Raw genomic sequence first — 12,353 nt, forward strand, 5'->3', positions numbered from 1 at the left:
AACGTCGTCACGATCCTCGACGTTCGTTTCGGAGAGGAGGAGGAGGAGGAGAGCCGGCCGTCTGATCTGGACCACTCTTGTGGGATCTGACTGGTGGCCGGATGTCCGACGCCTGCTCATCATGATGGGACGTCGTCTCCTCGCTTCGTCCTTTTATCTACTGTTCCTTCCACTCTTCCGCCATAAAGGACCGTGCCATCACGTGCTCCCTCTCTCTCTCTCTCAATCTATCGCTCTGTTCCTCTTCGTCCACCACCACACTGCCGCTGTGCAGCAGCGTGCAGGGCGAACAGCCAGCGGGCTTCTGCCCACCTCCCTCTCTTTCTCCTCCGAGTAAAAACGTGTCTATCTTTTATCTTTTATCTACTGTCGCTGCTGCTGTCTTTGTTTTGGTCCTGAATCCTGATCCGCTGCAGGCGGAAATGGAAGCTGCAGCTGCTCTTCTTCTTCTTCGCGGCTACAACACTGCTTCTTGCTTCGCGCTTTGCTTTTTGGCTTGACTGCCGTCGCCGTCGACATCGCTAACTGCAAGTGTAATATATATTCCTTCTGCTGTTTACAGTGCTTTCTTCTCCATCGCATCGATCGGTTGATTTCTTTATTAAGCTTAAATTAAGCTTTTTATTTTTCCAATTTCCCTGGGAGGCATCCATTTTTCCTGATAATAAAGATATGACAATGAAAAGTGTTTTGCATTTACGTAAATGAATTTCAAATAAGATGAATCTTAGCATACTTAAGTCATACACACACATAAACTAATGGTACTGAAGATCAAGATCAGTTAGTCACTATGCATCACTTGTATAAATCACATAAACATGTATTGGTGGATGAAAGCTCTTAAACGTTTATTTTTCACCTGAATACAGAAAACATAGTATAGGAATCTATCCTTGATAGATGCACCCACTTATTTTCAATACCTCTATATTATTATGTACAAAACAAGTAAAACTAGAATACGATACATAGTAGAACACCACGAGTTGCACTACTAGATGAATATCTGTATTATTGTGTAGCAGATTGTATTACCGTTTACTCATTTAACAGAAAAGAAGATAGACATGAAAAGTAAAAGCTTTTATAGTCCAATGAATATATAATTATCAGATTATACATCTTATGTGGATATATATCTATTTGTTTATGATAAACATACATGGCATTTATACGCATTTTACATTCACTATCTATTCCCCTTGTACCTTGTTGGTTGGTAGCAAGAACACAGAATCACCAGAACATACCTTCCTGAAGAGTAAAAAAGAACCAAAATTTCCACGACAGTGATAAGTCAAAATCATAAAGAGATGCATAATCTTAACCTTTAAAATCATCCATATAGTGAATTTTCTTTGAGACTTGAAATGAGCAAAGCACACAAACGTGGTCCTGTTATCCAACACCATGTTTTTTTTTAAAAACACACAGACAAGTCACTACCAGGTAAAATAATTGATATCAGACATTTAACATCATCAACATTTTTTCACTTAATATGGGCTCATTTGAATAATAAATATTCTCTATTATGACTGTAGGGATGGAAACGCTTACAGAAAATATTTTTGGAATTAAGAGAAGGAAATGAAATTATGAAATTGTACAAATCACAGCTTAAGGTTGTACCAAATTTGTGGGTTCCTTGTTGGTTTTTGTTTTTGGTTTCCTTTTTCATTATGCTTGCTCCATTCTCTATTATGCTTTTTGTTTATCATAATTAGTTAGTTGTGTTTTTGTAAACATTGATATCCATGAAGTTAACTCATTAATGTTACAATAAACAGAAAATCATTAACTTATTCTGCAATTTATAAAAAATAAGTGAATCGTTCAAAAAACTTAAAAATGTTTTATAGATAGTTTTTAAGTGAAGACAAAAATTCAAAAACATGTGGATGCAATTATGATATGACCTAATAATTTTGTTCTCCATTTGTTATGATAAAGGAGGGATGTTGAAATTTTTTCAATTGTTTGTTCTGATCATGGTGATCAGCAAACAAGGCTTTTTGTTATTGCACTTCATTCATCTTATGTGCATATTCTTTACTTTGTGTTATATTGATATTGTGCTTTTTGTTTGTTCTTTCTAGGGATTGGCTGCTTCTTGTGCAGAATCTTCCTGGAAGCTATTTTTCTCACAAAAATTGCTGGTTTGCTTTGTGTTGGTTTGGTGCTTCTATAAGGTACAAAGTACAACCTATTCTTGAAAACTTTTCGTATGGTTATCTTATTGTTCTATAATTATTGTTTGTGTATTATTCTGTTTATTTTAGTTTTTATGTTCATTATCTTTTCGATTCAATAGTTTTTTTTTGGGAATAGATATGTACCAGTGTTTTACTTTCATTTAGCAATGATTGTTGGAATTTTGAACATTGTCTCATTTTCACTGTGATTGTTGATAAGTGTTTTGCTTTGATTTGGCGATCATTGTTGATGTTTCAAACATTGTTTTGTTTATACTTTGGTTGTTGATCAATAATGGTGATGTCAGTAATTGTTGACGTTTCAAACATTGCTTCAGTTTCATGCATAACATGGACAAAAATGCCTTACGTCGAAAAAAATATGCAGAAATGTCATCTGATAAAAAAGCTGCTATTTTGGAAAGAAGAAGACAGATGCGGTTGGCTAGAAAAATACAACTAGCAGATTTTGATCTAGGTAGTCAGAGTAGTCAGATAGGAGACTCTGAGGTAATCAAACTCATGATGGTAACACTTATGTTGGGAGAGCTTTTTTTGCTTAAATTGAAACCAACGTTTTGTTTCTTCTATATGACACTTATTCATCATGTAAGCAGCCTCTACGAGAAAATATACCATCTATACCTATAGTAATCGAGCCCGATACTCAATGCACAGAGAATAATGGTTCTCGCTCCTGTGCTGTAAGAGGTTAGGAAAATTTTTATTCCTGCATTAGGTTCTCTGTTTGTGCTTTTATCTTCTAAGGTGATATGGTTAAATGAATATTATTGGTGTTTTGTTAGGGAAAACATGTGGATGTAATTTACCAACAGAAGCAATGAGACTTCCTTCTGCCTTAGATTGTCAACACTGTGGAGCAAAGAGATTTTATTTAGAACCTCCTAATTTTTGTTGTGCTGGTGGTGAAGTCTTTTTGGTTTGTCCTCCAATGCCATATGATCTTCGATCCTTGTTAATTGGAACAGAAGAACAATCAGTACAATTCAGAAAAAACATTAGGACCTATAATAATCACCTTGCCTTTACTTCATTTGGTGCAAAATATGATAAGACCTTAACCCAAAATCAATTTGGTGTTTACACTTTCAAAGTGCAGGGTCAAATTTACCATTTCTTAAATGGTTTGCGACAAAATAGCTCTGAGAAACCTTCTGGAATTCAGTTCTATTTTTTTGATACTGAGGAAGAACTACAAAGAAGACTGGATTCGTCAAAAAGATTAGATAAAGAAACTCTAAGATTGCTTTTGCGCATTCTTGAAAACAATCCATATTGTAGGTTTTTAAAACAGTCAAGAGAAATTCCTAACATTGAGAACAAAACAATTGTCTTGAGTGCAAACCCTTGTTTAAACCAACGAAGATACAATCTTCCTTCGGTCTCTCAAGTAGCAGCTATTTTTTCTGAACAGGAGGCTGATTCTTATGATCAAACTATACACATTCAGATTTATAGTCTCTCAAATACAAGTCATAGAATCAAACATTACTATGGTTGTTATGACCCTTTGCAATATCCCCTTTTATTTCCACGAGGTGAAATTGGTTGGCATATTGGGATTCCACGGGACAAAAAAAGGAAAAGAAATAGTCTACATCAACAGTTAGAAGATGGCGATATGATTGAACCAATCAGTTTTAGCTCAGTTGATGAATTATTAGAGTTTGAAAGCTCAGGTGAATTTTTTTGTAGTTATGTTTAGATTGTCAAACTAAGTGGAAACTTTTTTTCCCCTTCTTTTCTTGCTCGATGTTTATACTTTTTTCCTATGACTTCTAGGTGCTGACAAGGCCAAAAACAGTAGCAGCACTGTTACCGCTAGGGAGTATTATTGTTATAAGTTTCAAATGAGGGAGAATGATGAGTCTATGCTTGTGCATACAGGAAGAGCATTTCAACAATTTGTCGTTGATGCTTATATAAAGATTGAGTCCTGCAGATTAGATTTCCATAGAAAAAAACAGAATGAAATTAGAACAGAAATGTTGCAGGGTGTTCTTGATAGCTTATCTTTTGGACAAACAAATGGGATCAATATAGGTCGTAGAGTTGTTTTGCCTGCATCGTTCATAGGTGGCCCAAGAGATATGAGGCGTAGGTATTTAGATGCAATGGCACTTGTTCAAAAATATGGAAAGCCAGATATTTTTTTGACAATAACTTGTAATCCAAATTGGCCTGAAATTCAAGAAAATTTAAAATATGATGAAACTCCAAATGATAGACCTGATCTTTTAGCGAGAGCTTTTAGGGCGAAGTTAGAACTACTTAAGGTAGAATTGTTTAAGAAGCAGAATTTTGGTCAAGTAGCTGCATACGTATATGTCATTGAATTCCAAAAAAGAGGCATGCCACATTGCCATTTTTTGCTCATATTAAAACTTGGTTCGAAGCTTCTAAATCCCACAGCCTATGACCGTATCGTTTGTGCTGAAATACCAGATCCAAAGTTACATCCGTATTTATACTCCTTGGTTACAAAACACATGATGCATGGCCCATGTGGTTCGATGAATATAAACAGCCCTTGTATGAAATCGGGGAATTGCAAAAACCATTACCCTAAAAATTTTACTAGCCATACTTATCATGCAGATGATGGTTATCCTCATTATCGTAGGAGGAATGACGGCCAAAGAGTTAGGATTAGAAATCATGAACTAGATAATAGGTGGACTGTTCCATATAATCCATATCTTTTGGCCCTGTTTGATTGTCATATGAATGTAGAGATATGTTCTACTATTAAATTGGTCAAATATCTATACAAGTACATCTACAAGGGTCATGATGTTGTTAAGTACTCTTTTATATCCATAGATGATTGTACTGAAATAGATGAAATCAAAGAATTTCAAGACGCAAGATGGGTAGGTCCATCAGAAGCTATGTGGAGAATTTTTGCATTTAAATTGAACCAAATCAATCCATCTGTTTATACTCTTCAAGTTCATCTTGATGGTCAGCAGTTTGTGTCATTTAGTAAGAGTTCTGACTTGGTTATGCTTGCTGAGAATTCTTACTTTAGTAGGACAACATTGACAGAATTTTTTTGGATGAATAAGCAAAATAAAAAGGCTCAAGACTTGAAACTTTTGTACAAAGAATTTCCAAAATACTTTGTATGGTGTGGAAAGACAAGGACATGGTTTCAGCGAAAGAGGGGTGATGTGATTGGTAGAATGGTTACAATAGATCCAAAGGATGGTGAACGATACTATCTTCGCCTTCTACTTTCTCATGTAAGGGCTCCAACTTCTTACGATGATTTGATGACAGTAGATGGCAAAAAACTAAATTCATTCAGACAAACTGCATTAGAGCTTGGATTCTTACATTCTGATAATTACATAGAACAAACTCTCAACGAAGCATCCCAATTCCAGATGCCCTATGCATTGAGGTCTCTCTTTGCGATTCTTCTTGTTTATTGTTCTCCTAATAATCCCAAAACCCTTTGGGAAAAATTCAAGAATGATTTATCTACTGATATGCAAAGGACTTATACTCGATCAGGACATAATTCTTTTTATATCCAAAGAAAAGTGCTGCAAGCTATTAACACGTATCTGATGCAAATGGGTAAAAATCTTAAGGATTATAATTTGGTCTCAAATGAAGATGATGTTGAGGATGATGAACAATTCACTAGAGAAGTTATAAGTGAACGAAACATTCCTATTACAGCTGAAGATATGTTGTTAAGTGAAAAGTTAAATCATGAACAACGGCATGCATATGACATCATCCTTGAAAAGGTATTTTCTGCTAATGGGCATGCCTTTTTCATAGATGGTCCTGGTGGCACCGGAAAGACCTTCTTGTATCGTGCACTTTTAGCAACCTTAAGGTCTCAAGGATTCACTGCTATTGCAGTGGCAACTTCTGGGGTTGCCGCATCAGTTTTACCAGGTGGAAGAACAGCTCACTCAAGATTTAAAATACCTCTAGACTCATCAGAAAATCAAGTTTGCCAACTTAGCAAACAAAGTGCTGTTGCTAAGTTAATTATTCAGGCCAAATTAATTGTATGGGACGAGGCATCCATGGCCAAACGAGAGTCATTGGAATCATTTGATTCACTATTGAAAGATTTAATGACTTCTGATAGACCGTTTGGTGGGAAAGTTGTTGTTCTCGGTGGTGACTTTAGGCAAACATTACCTGTAATTGAAAAAGGATCAAAACAAATATTGATTGAGTCATCAATTGTTAACTCACATTTATGGTCAGGGATTCAAAAGATTTACCTCAAAGTGAATATGAGAGCCATTCTTGATCCAATATTTTCTGAATTTTTATTAAGGGTGGGTGAAGGAAGAGAACTGGTTGATGAAAATGATGATATCAGTTTACCACATGAGATAATTATTCCTTACACAGAAAAAGAAGAATCATTGAACAGGTTATTTATTTATTTATTTACATTTTTTACTTTATTTCTTTTGCATTCAAGTTTTCTTCATTTTTAATGGATTAAAGATATTCGACAGGTTGATCAACTGTGTTTTCAGAGACTTAAACTTCTATGCACAAGATCCCATACAAATGATCAATAGATGTGTTTTAGCTCCAAGAAACAATGCTGTTGATGACATTAACCATCTACTGATTGAGCGATTTCCTGGTTCTTTACATATTTATACAAGTGTTGATAAAACTCTTGATGAGAGACATCAAGGAGATTTTGAAGATTTTTTAAATTCCTTGAATCCAAGAGGACTGCCTCCTCATAAACTACTGCTAAAACATAATTGTCCCATAATACTTCTTAGAAACTTAAATCCAACTGATGGACTTTGCAATGGAACAAGGTTAATTTGCAGAAAATTAGGACAGAGTATAATTACTGCTGAAATAGCTTTTGGTCAACACAAGGGGCAAATTGTTTTCATACCTAAAATTTCTCTTCATAGCCTTAACACCGAAAACTGTGGAGTTTCATTCAAGAGAGTGCAATTTCCAATTAAATTATGTTTTGCCATGACAATAAACAAATCCCAAGGCCAAACATTAGATTATGTTGGTTTGTATCTAAAAGAACCTGTTTTCTCCCATGGTCAATTATATGTTGCTCTTTCAAGAGCTAAAACTACTGAAGCTGTGAGGGTTCTTATTATTCCTCCTACTTTTGATGAAAAAAAAAATGACACAAAAACAAGTAATGTAGTTTATAAAGAAGTGTTTGCTCTGGCACAACATTGATACGCACTCAGAACTCTTCTTTTTTTTTGTGTGTTAAGGTTTGTACCATTTCAATAACATTATCATGTTTTTGCTCATGCTTCAAAATTAAAGATAGTAAATTTACTATTTCATTTTTCTAATATATTTTTACACCAATTTTTTTTAGTGTCATGGCTACTGTTCCGATTGATAAGTTGACAAATGATGATCAACCTTGGGTGGCTACTATTACTGTTGAAGAAAAGCTGAACCTTATTCAGTCTATGAAAAGCCCTACGAAATTTCAAAAATTTATTTTTTCTGATACTCAGGTAAAATTTAGTATTCAATTTCTTCTTTAACAAAATTCATATTCCTTATTAGATTGAATTTTTTTTATTTAGCAAATCATATACCTCGTTTTGTTATATATGCTCTGTTAGATGTAGTTATGTTTTATCAGATGTGTCTACATAAAAATTTTTCCTAATTGTAACTTTCAAAATTAACGCTGCACAGGGAGCTAAGGTTGAAGGAATCATGTTTAATAGAGCAATTGAAACAATGGCCTCGAAACTCCAACCTTATAAAAAGTATCGCATATGCTCAAATTAGAGAAATCAAAGATCCAAAATATAGACCAGCTAATGTTCTGATGCAATGGGTAATAGGTGTTGATACAGTTATTGAAGAAATCGATGATGATATCATATCATTGACTTCACTCCATTTCAAGATCTTCCAACATGTGGACAAAAAAGATGCTGTTGTTGGTGAGCAATAATTAACTTTTATCCCATTACTTTAGAATGACAATATTTGTATACACATTGTAGATATCATCGGAATCCATTTCAAAGCTGTATCAACAAAACATCTTGGCCATTTACCATTGTGGCACTTTTATTTTCTCCATATTAACTGTTTTATTTTTTTTCCTTTCTGTAAAGCATGCATTCCATAATGTTATCTGGAAAGACTTTCTTGTTTGAAGGGACAATTCTCTTGAACGAAAGTGAAAAAATTTGATTTTGATAGCACGGCGACTTCGGGTGTCCTATTTCAATGGTAACACCTTTTCTTATTAACTTGCTTCTTTTGCTATATATAACTATTTGTCTTTTATATCCAATTTTTAATCAACCAATCAATTTCATAGGGATTGAATTATCTACACATTTCAACTCAGTTTTACTTGTTGACCCACCTATTGCTGAAGCTATGCGTTTGAAAAATTGGTCAGTACTATATATCTTATTTTGCCTTCCTATAAAAAATAAAACATTATATTTCTTCTTCCTATTTTAAGTAACATGTTAATTTATTTGTTTGTTATTAAAGGGTAAAGAGAAATAGAAAAATGATTCAAGACTATGTCATTGACAAGGGCACAAATCAGCATATTCACAATGTGACCATTCCTACAGATAGCAACATTACATTGCTTGCCAATATTTTGCCATTTCAAAAGGTAATTATTCACTTATCCATCCACTTTTAGAGTAATCTAAAGTTTTTATGCATGAGTAACATAATTGTTTGCTTAAAGATAATTGCTATATGGAAAAATTAAGCTTCAAGGAAATTCCTATTCTATTGTTTGTTCATGCATGATCAGGTAGCTCTTATCAAGGCCAAAATAAACTTCAAAGAAATCATCCAAAAATATTACTATATGGCTTGCAAAAAATGCTTCCACGCAACCACAGCTGCCTATCATTATGAATACACATGCAATTTCTGCAATGAAAAGCAATTAGCTGAACCAAGGTAGTTCCATAGCATTTTCTTTTTCCTATATATTGTTCTAATTTTCTACGATCATGTTTTGAAATATTTATAGATGTCAGTTTGAGGTTAATTTCTTATATATTGCTCTAATTTTATGCCATCATGTTTTGAAATATTTATAGGTGTCGATTTGAGATTAATCTAAGTGATGAAAGTGGTGCCATTACAGCAACTCTTTTTGGAGAAATGGCTGAGCAAATCTTAGGCTTAACTGCAACAGAAGCTATGAAGACACCTTCAAAAGTTGGTTATATTTTTATATCTTATTCTTCTTTAAATGCTTTTTTCCAAGGTTTTTTTTCCTTTCAGTTATCTATGTGAATTGATTTATCTATACTTTGAGATAAAATTTTTTTCTTCATAATCAATGTTCAAAGTTTATTTTAAAATCTTTCTTCTTCAACTAGAAAATGCCTTTTGGTTTAGTGTTATCTCTATTTTAAAGAAACAAGACAGTCTTCACTTGTGGCAAATTTTATGAATAGAATACGATACATAGTAGAACACCACGAGTTGCACTACTAGATGAATATCTATATTATTGTGTAGCAGATTGTATTACCGTTTACTCATTTAACAGAAAAGAAGATAGACATGAAAAGTAAAAGCTTTTATAATCCAATGAATATATAATTATCAAATTATACATCTTATGTGGATATATATCTATTTGTTTATGATAAACATACATGCCATTTATACGCATTTTACATTCACTATCTATTCCCCTTGTACCTTGTTGGTTGGTAGCAAGAACACAAAATCACCAGAACATACCTTCCTGAAGAATAAAAAAGAACCAAAATTTCCACAACAGTGATAAGTCAAAATCATAAAGAGATGCATAATCTTAACCTTTAAAATCATCCATATAGTGAATTTTCTTTGAGACTTGAAATGAGCAAAGCACACAAACGTGGTCCTGTTATCCAGCACCATGTTTTTTTTTAAAAAACACACAGACAACTCACTACCAGGTGAAATAATTGATATCAAACATCTAACATCATGAACATTTTTTCACTTAATATGGGCTGATTTGAATAATAAATATTCTCTATTATGACTGTAGGGATGGAAACGCTTACAGAAAATATTTTTGGAATTAAGAGAAGGAAATGAAATTATGAAATTGTACAAAGCACAGCTTAAGGTTGTACCAAATTTGTGGGTTCCTTGTTTTTGTTTTTGTTTTTGGTTTCACTTTCATGTTGTAGCAAACCAATCAACGCATTCATTTACCGGTCAGTAAGAAATATAATTATACTTATGTTTTTGGCAGATGCATATTGATAGTGTCCATTCATCTTTGGAAACAAAAGAATATATAATCCAGATCAAACCTTCAAAACAAAAGGATAAAGAATCACAGCACAAATACTCCATTGTATATTGTGTCGAATACAAGCATGTGGAAAAGTCATCAAATCTACTGACTCATCCAATTTGTGAAAGCTCAGGAGTATTAAATTCCAAAGAAGAAAACCTAAATATCCAGGAGTATGCAACCGATGTTACTCTGCCATTGCTCTCTCCAGGTAACATTACTGACATTGTTGTACTGTATAATTAGTTTAGCTAAACACTATGCTTGTCTTTAAAATTTAAGAGATTTGTGACACATACATTCTTAAATATTGTTGAATGTTCTAGACACTGAAAAAGCTACAAGCTTAGACGTGCGCACATCTCTTACTGAAAAATTTAGATTTGAAGATCCAGCTGCTTCCGATGACGATAGTGAAGAAAGAAACCCCAAAAGACGCAAAGCCTAAAGCATATCATCACTTTTCTAAGATTTATGAGCAAACTTTTGTTAAGTTAATCTTTTTATCAGGCTGATTTTGAGTGCTTCTGATGGATTCTTCATACATGAAGAATGTGTTTAAATGTAATCAGTTCTTCATGACTGAAGAAACTAAGAAACTTTTGTTTGATACAATGTTCATGAAAAAACTTTTGTATGATGCATCCTTGGTGTATGAAGCATTTGCTTTTGCTTGCTGCCCAAAGGTATTGGGAATTTTAGAGCGAAATAAAATTGTGCTTATATATATAATTGTCTGTCCTGGTCGAAAGACAAGATCAATCATTGAAATTTCCGAATTCTGGCAGTAAACTAAGCTCAAAAGTTCCTTGGCACCCAAAATCTTTCTGCCAACTAGGCGAGGAGGGGCATCTAAACACTTTATAAATAGCCCACGCGAAAGCATAAGAGAGCTCCCGTAAAAGCATAATAGATTCACGACTATGGAGGCCTAACGAGTGGTAATTGCAGTGTAGGTTTAATTCATCCACAAGGCTTGTATTTATACTTGTATTTAAGCTACCAATCACAATCACGAATACCAATACTTATAGCACACACCGCGCAACGCGCGGTGCATGTACCACCTGCTAGTTATTATAAAAATACAATGTTTGTCGTGCAGTCTTATGTAGCTATATAATGAATCAAAATTTTCTTCTACTATAATTATGTGATAAGATGCATTTTATTTATCATTACATTATTCTCATGACGTACTCATCATAAGGACTCCGTGGCCCAATGGATAAGGCGCTGGTCTACGGAACCAGAGATTCTGGGTTCGATCCCCAGCGGAGTCGCTTTTGGTTTTGCATGTTTTTAAAAAAATCATTTAAATATGTAGAGTGAGAAAATAAATAAAATTTGGATCATCCAAATAATAAGCCACTCAATCTTAAAAAAAAAAAAATCTTGTGGAGTCTTTCCATGTTATTTTTGTATTTTAATTTCACAAATACCATTGTCTTTACCAAGAAATGATATAAAAATGTAAAAGTGAGAGAATGAGTGTGTATATATATTATAAATATCATCCAAATAGATATTTAAATAAAATTTAAAAATATATTTTAAATTCACAGTGTCATCGACTCGCAGTGTCCAGCTTCATCGTTAAGGTAATTAATATCTGAGAGTAATAGTTTGGTACGATATCGGATAAAAATCTAACCTAAATGTCCTACTAATGTATTTTCTTTGTCCCTTTCCTTTGATATTATTAATAAAACTTGAAGAGTTATTTATTACACATCTGGTGGGGAAGCAAAATTCTTCTCTCAAATTTCCTTTACAATTTACTTTGTCCATAAATTTGATTTGTATCTTCAAACTAATTCCAAAACCTGCTTAGTTTAATATCAGCT

General features: G+C 33.6%; 1 protein-coding gene, 1 long non-coding RNA gene and 1 other non-coding gene across 3 annotated transcripts; all 3 read left to right on the forward strand.

The window, feature by feature from the left end:
- Positions 1-425: 425 nt before the first annotated feature.
- Positions 426-7,991, forward strand: LOC141846716 (uncharacterized). The gene is made up of 4 exons (XR_012603356.1): positions 426-533; positions 2,103-2,195; positions 7,576-7,720; positions 7,908-7,991. It is a non-coding gene; the product is annotated as an uncharacterized LOC141846716 (long non-coding RNA).
- A 439-nt stretch (positions 7,992-8,430) lies between these two features.
- LOC141846706 (uncharacterized) lies at positions 8,431-11,146 on the forward strand. Its single transcript, XM_074734747.1, has 7 exons — positions 8,431-8,456; positions 8,548-8,626; positions 8,730-8,859; positions 9,007-9,158; positions 9,302-9,422; positions 10,462-10,717; positions 10,833-11,146. Exons 2-7 carry the CDS (start codon positions 8,610-8,612, stop codon positions 10,952-10,954), a joined length of 798 nt encoding a protein of 265 aa, XP_074590848.1. The 5' UTR covers positions 8,431-8,456; positions 8,548-8,609; the 3' UTR covers positions 10,955-11,146.
- Positions 11,147-11,716: 570 nt separating this feature from the next.
- On the forward strand, positions 11,717-11,789 carry TRNAR-ACG (transfer RNA arginine (anticodon ACG)). The gene has a single exon. It is a non-coding gene; the product is annotated as a tRNA-Arg (tRNA).
- Positions 11,790-12,353: the final 564 nt, after the last annotated feature.

This window comes from Curcuma longa, chromosome 1, assembly GCF_044706935.1.
Source record: "Curcuma longa cultivar G26 ecotype Majalengka, Jawa Barat chromosome 1, ITB_CL_G26_1.1, whole genome shotgun sequence".
NCBI classification, from domain to species: domain Eukaryota; kingdom Viridiplantae; phylum Streptophyta; class Magnoliopsida; order Zingiberales; family Zingiberaceae; genus Curcuma; species Curcuma longa.

Bases quoted from the DNA above. Each gene is read 5' to 3' on its own strand.
- LOC141846706 (XM_074734747.1), top strand. The intron at 9,423-10,461 runs GTTGGTTATATT...TGTTTTTGGCAG, and splicing joins CTATGAAGACACCTTCAAAA to ATGCATATTGATAGTGTCCA. The intron at 10,718-10,832 runs GTAACATTACTG...TGAATGTTCTAG, and splicing joins TCTGCCATTGCTCTCTCCAG to ACACTGAAAAAGCTACAAGC.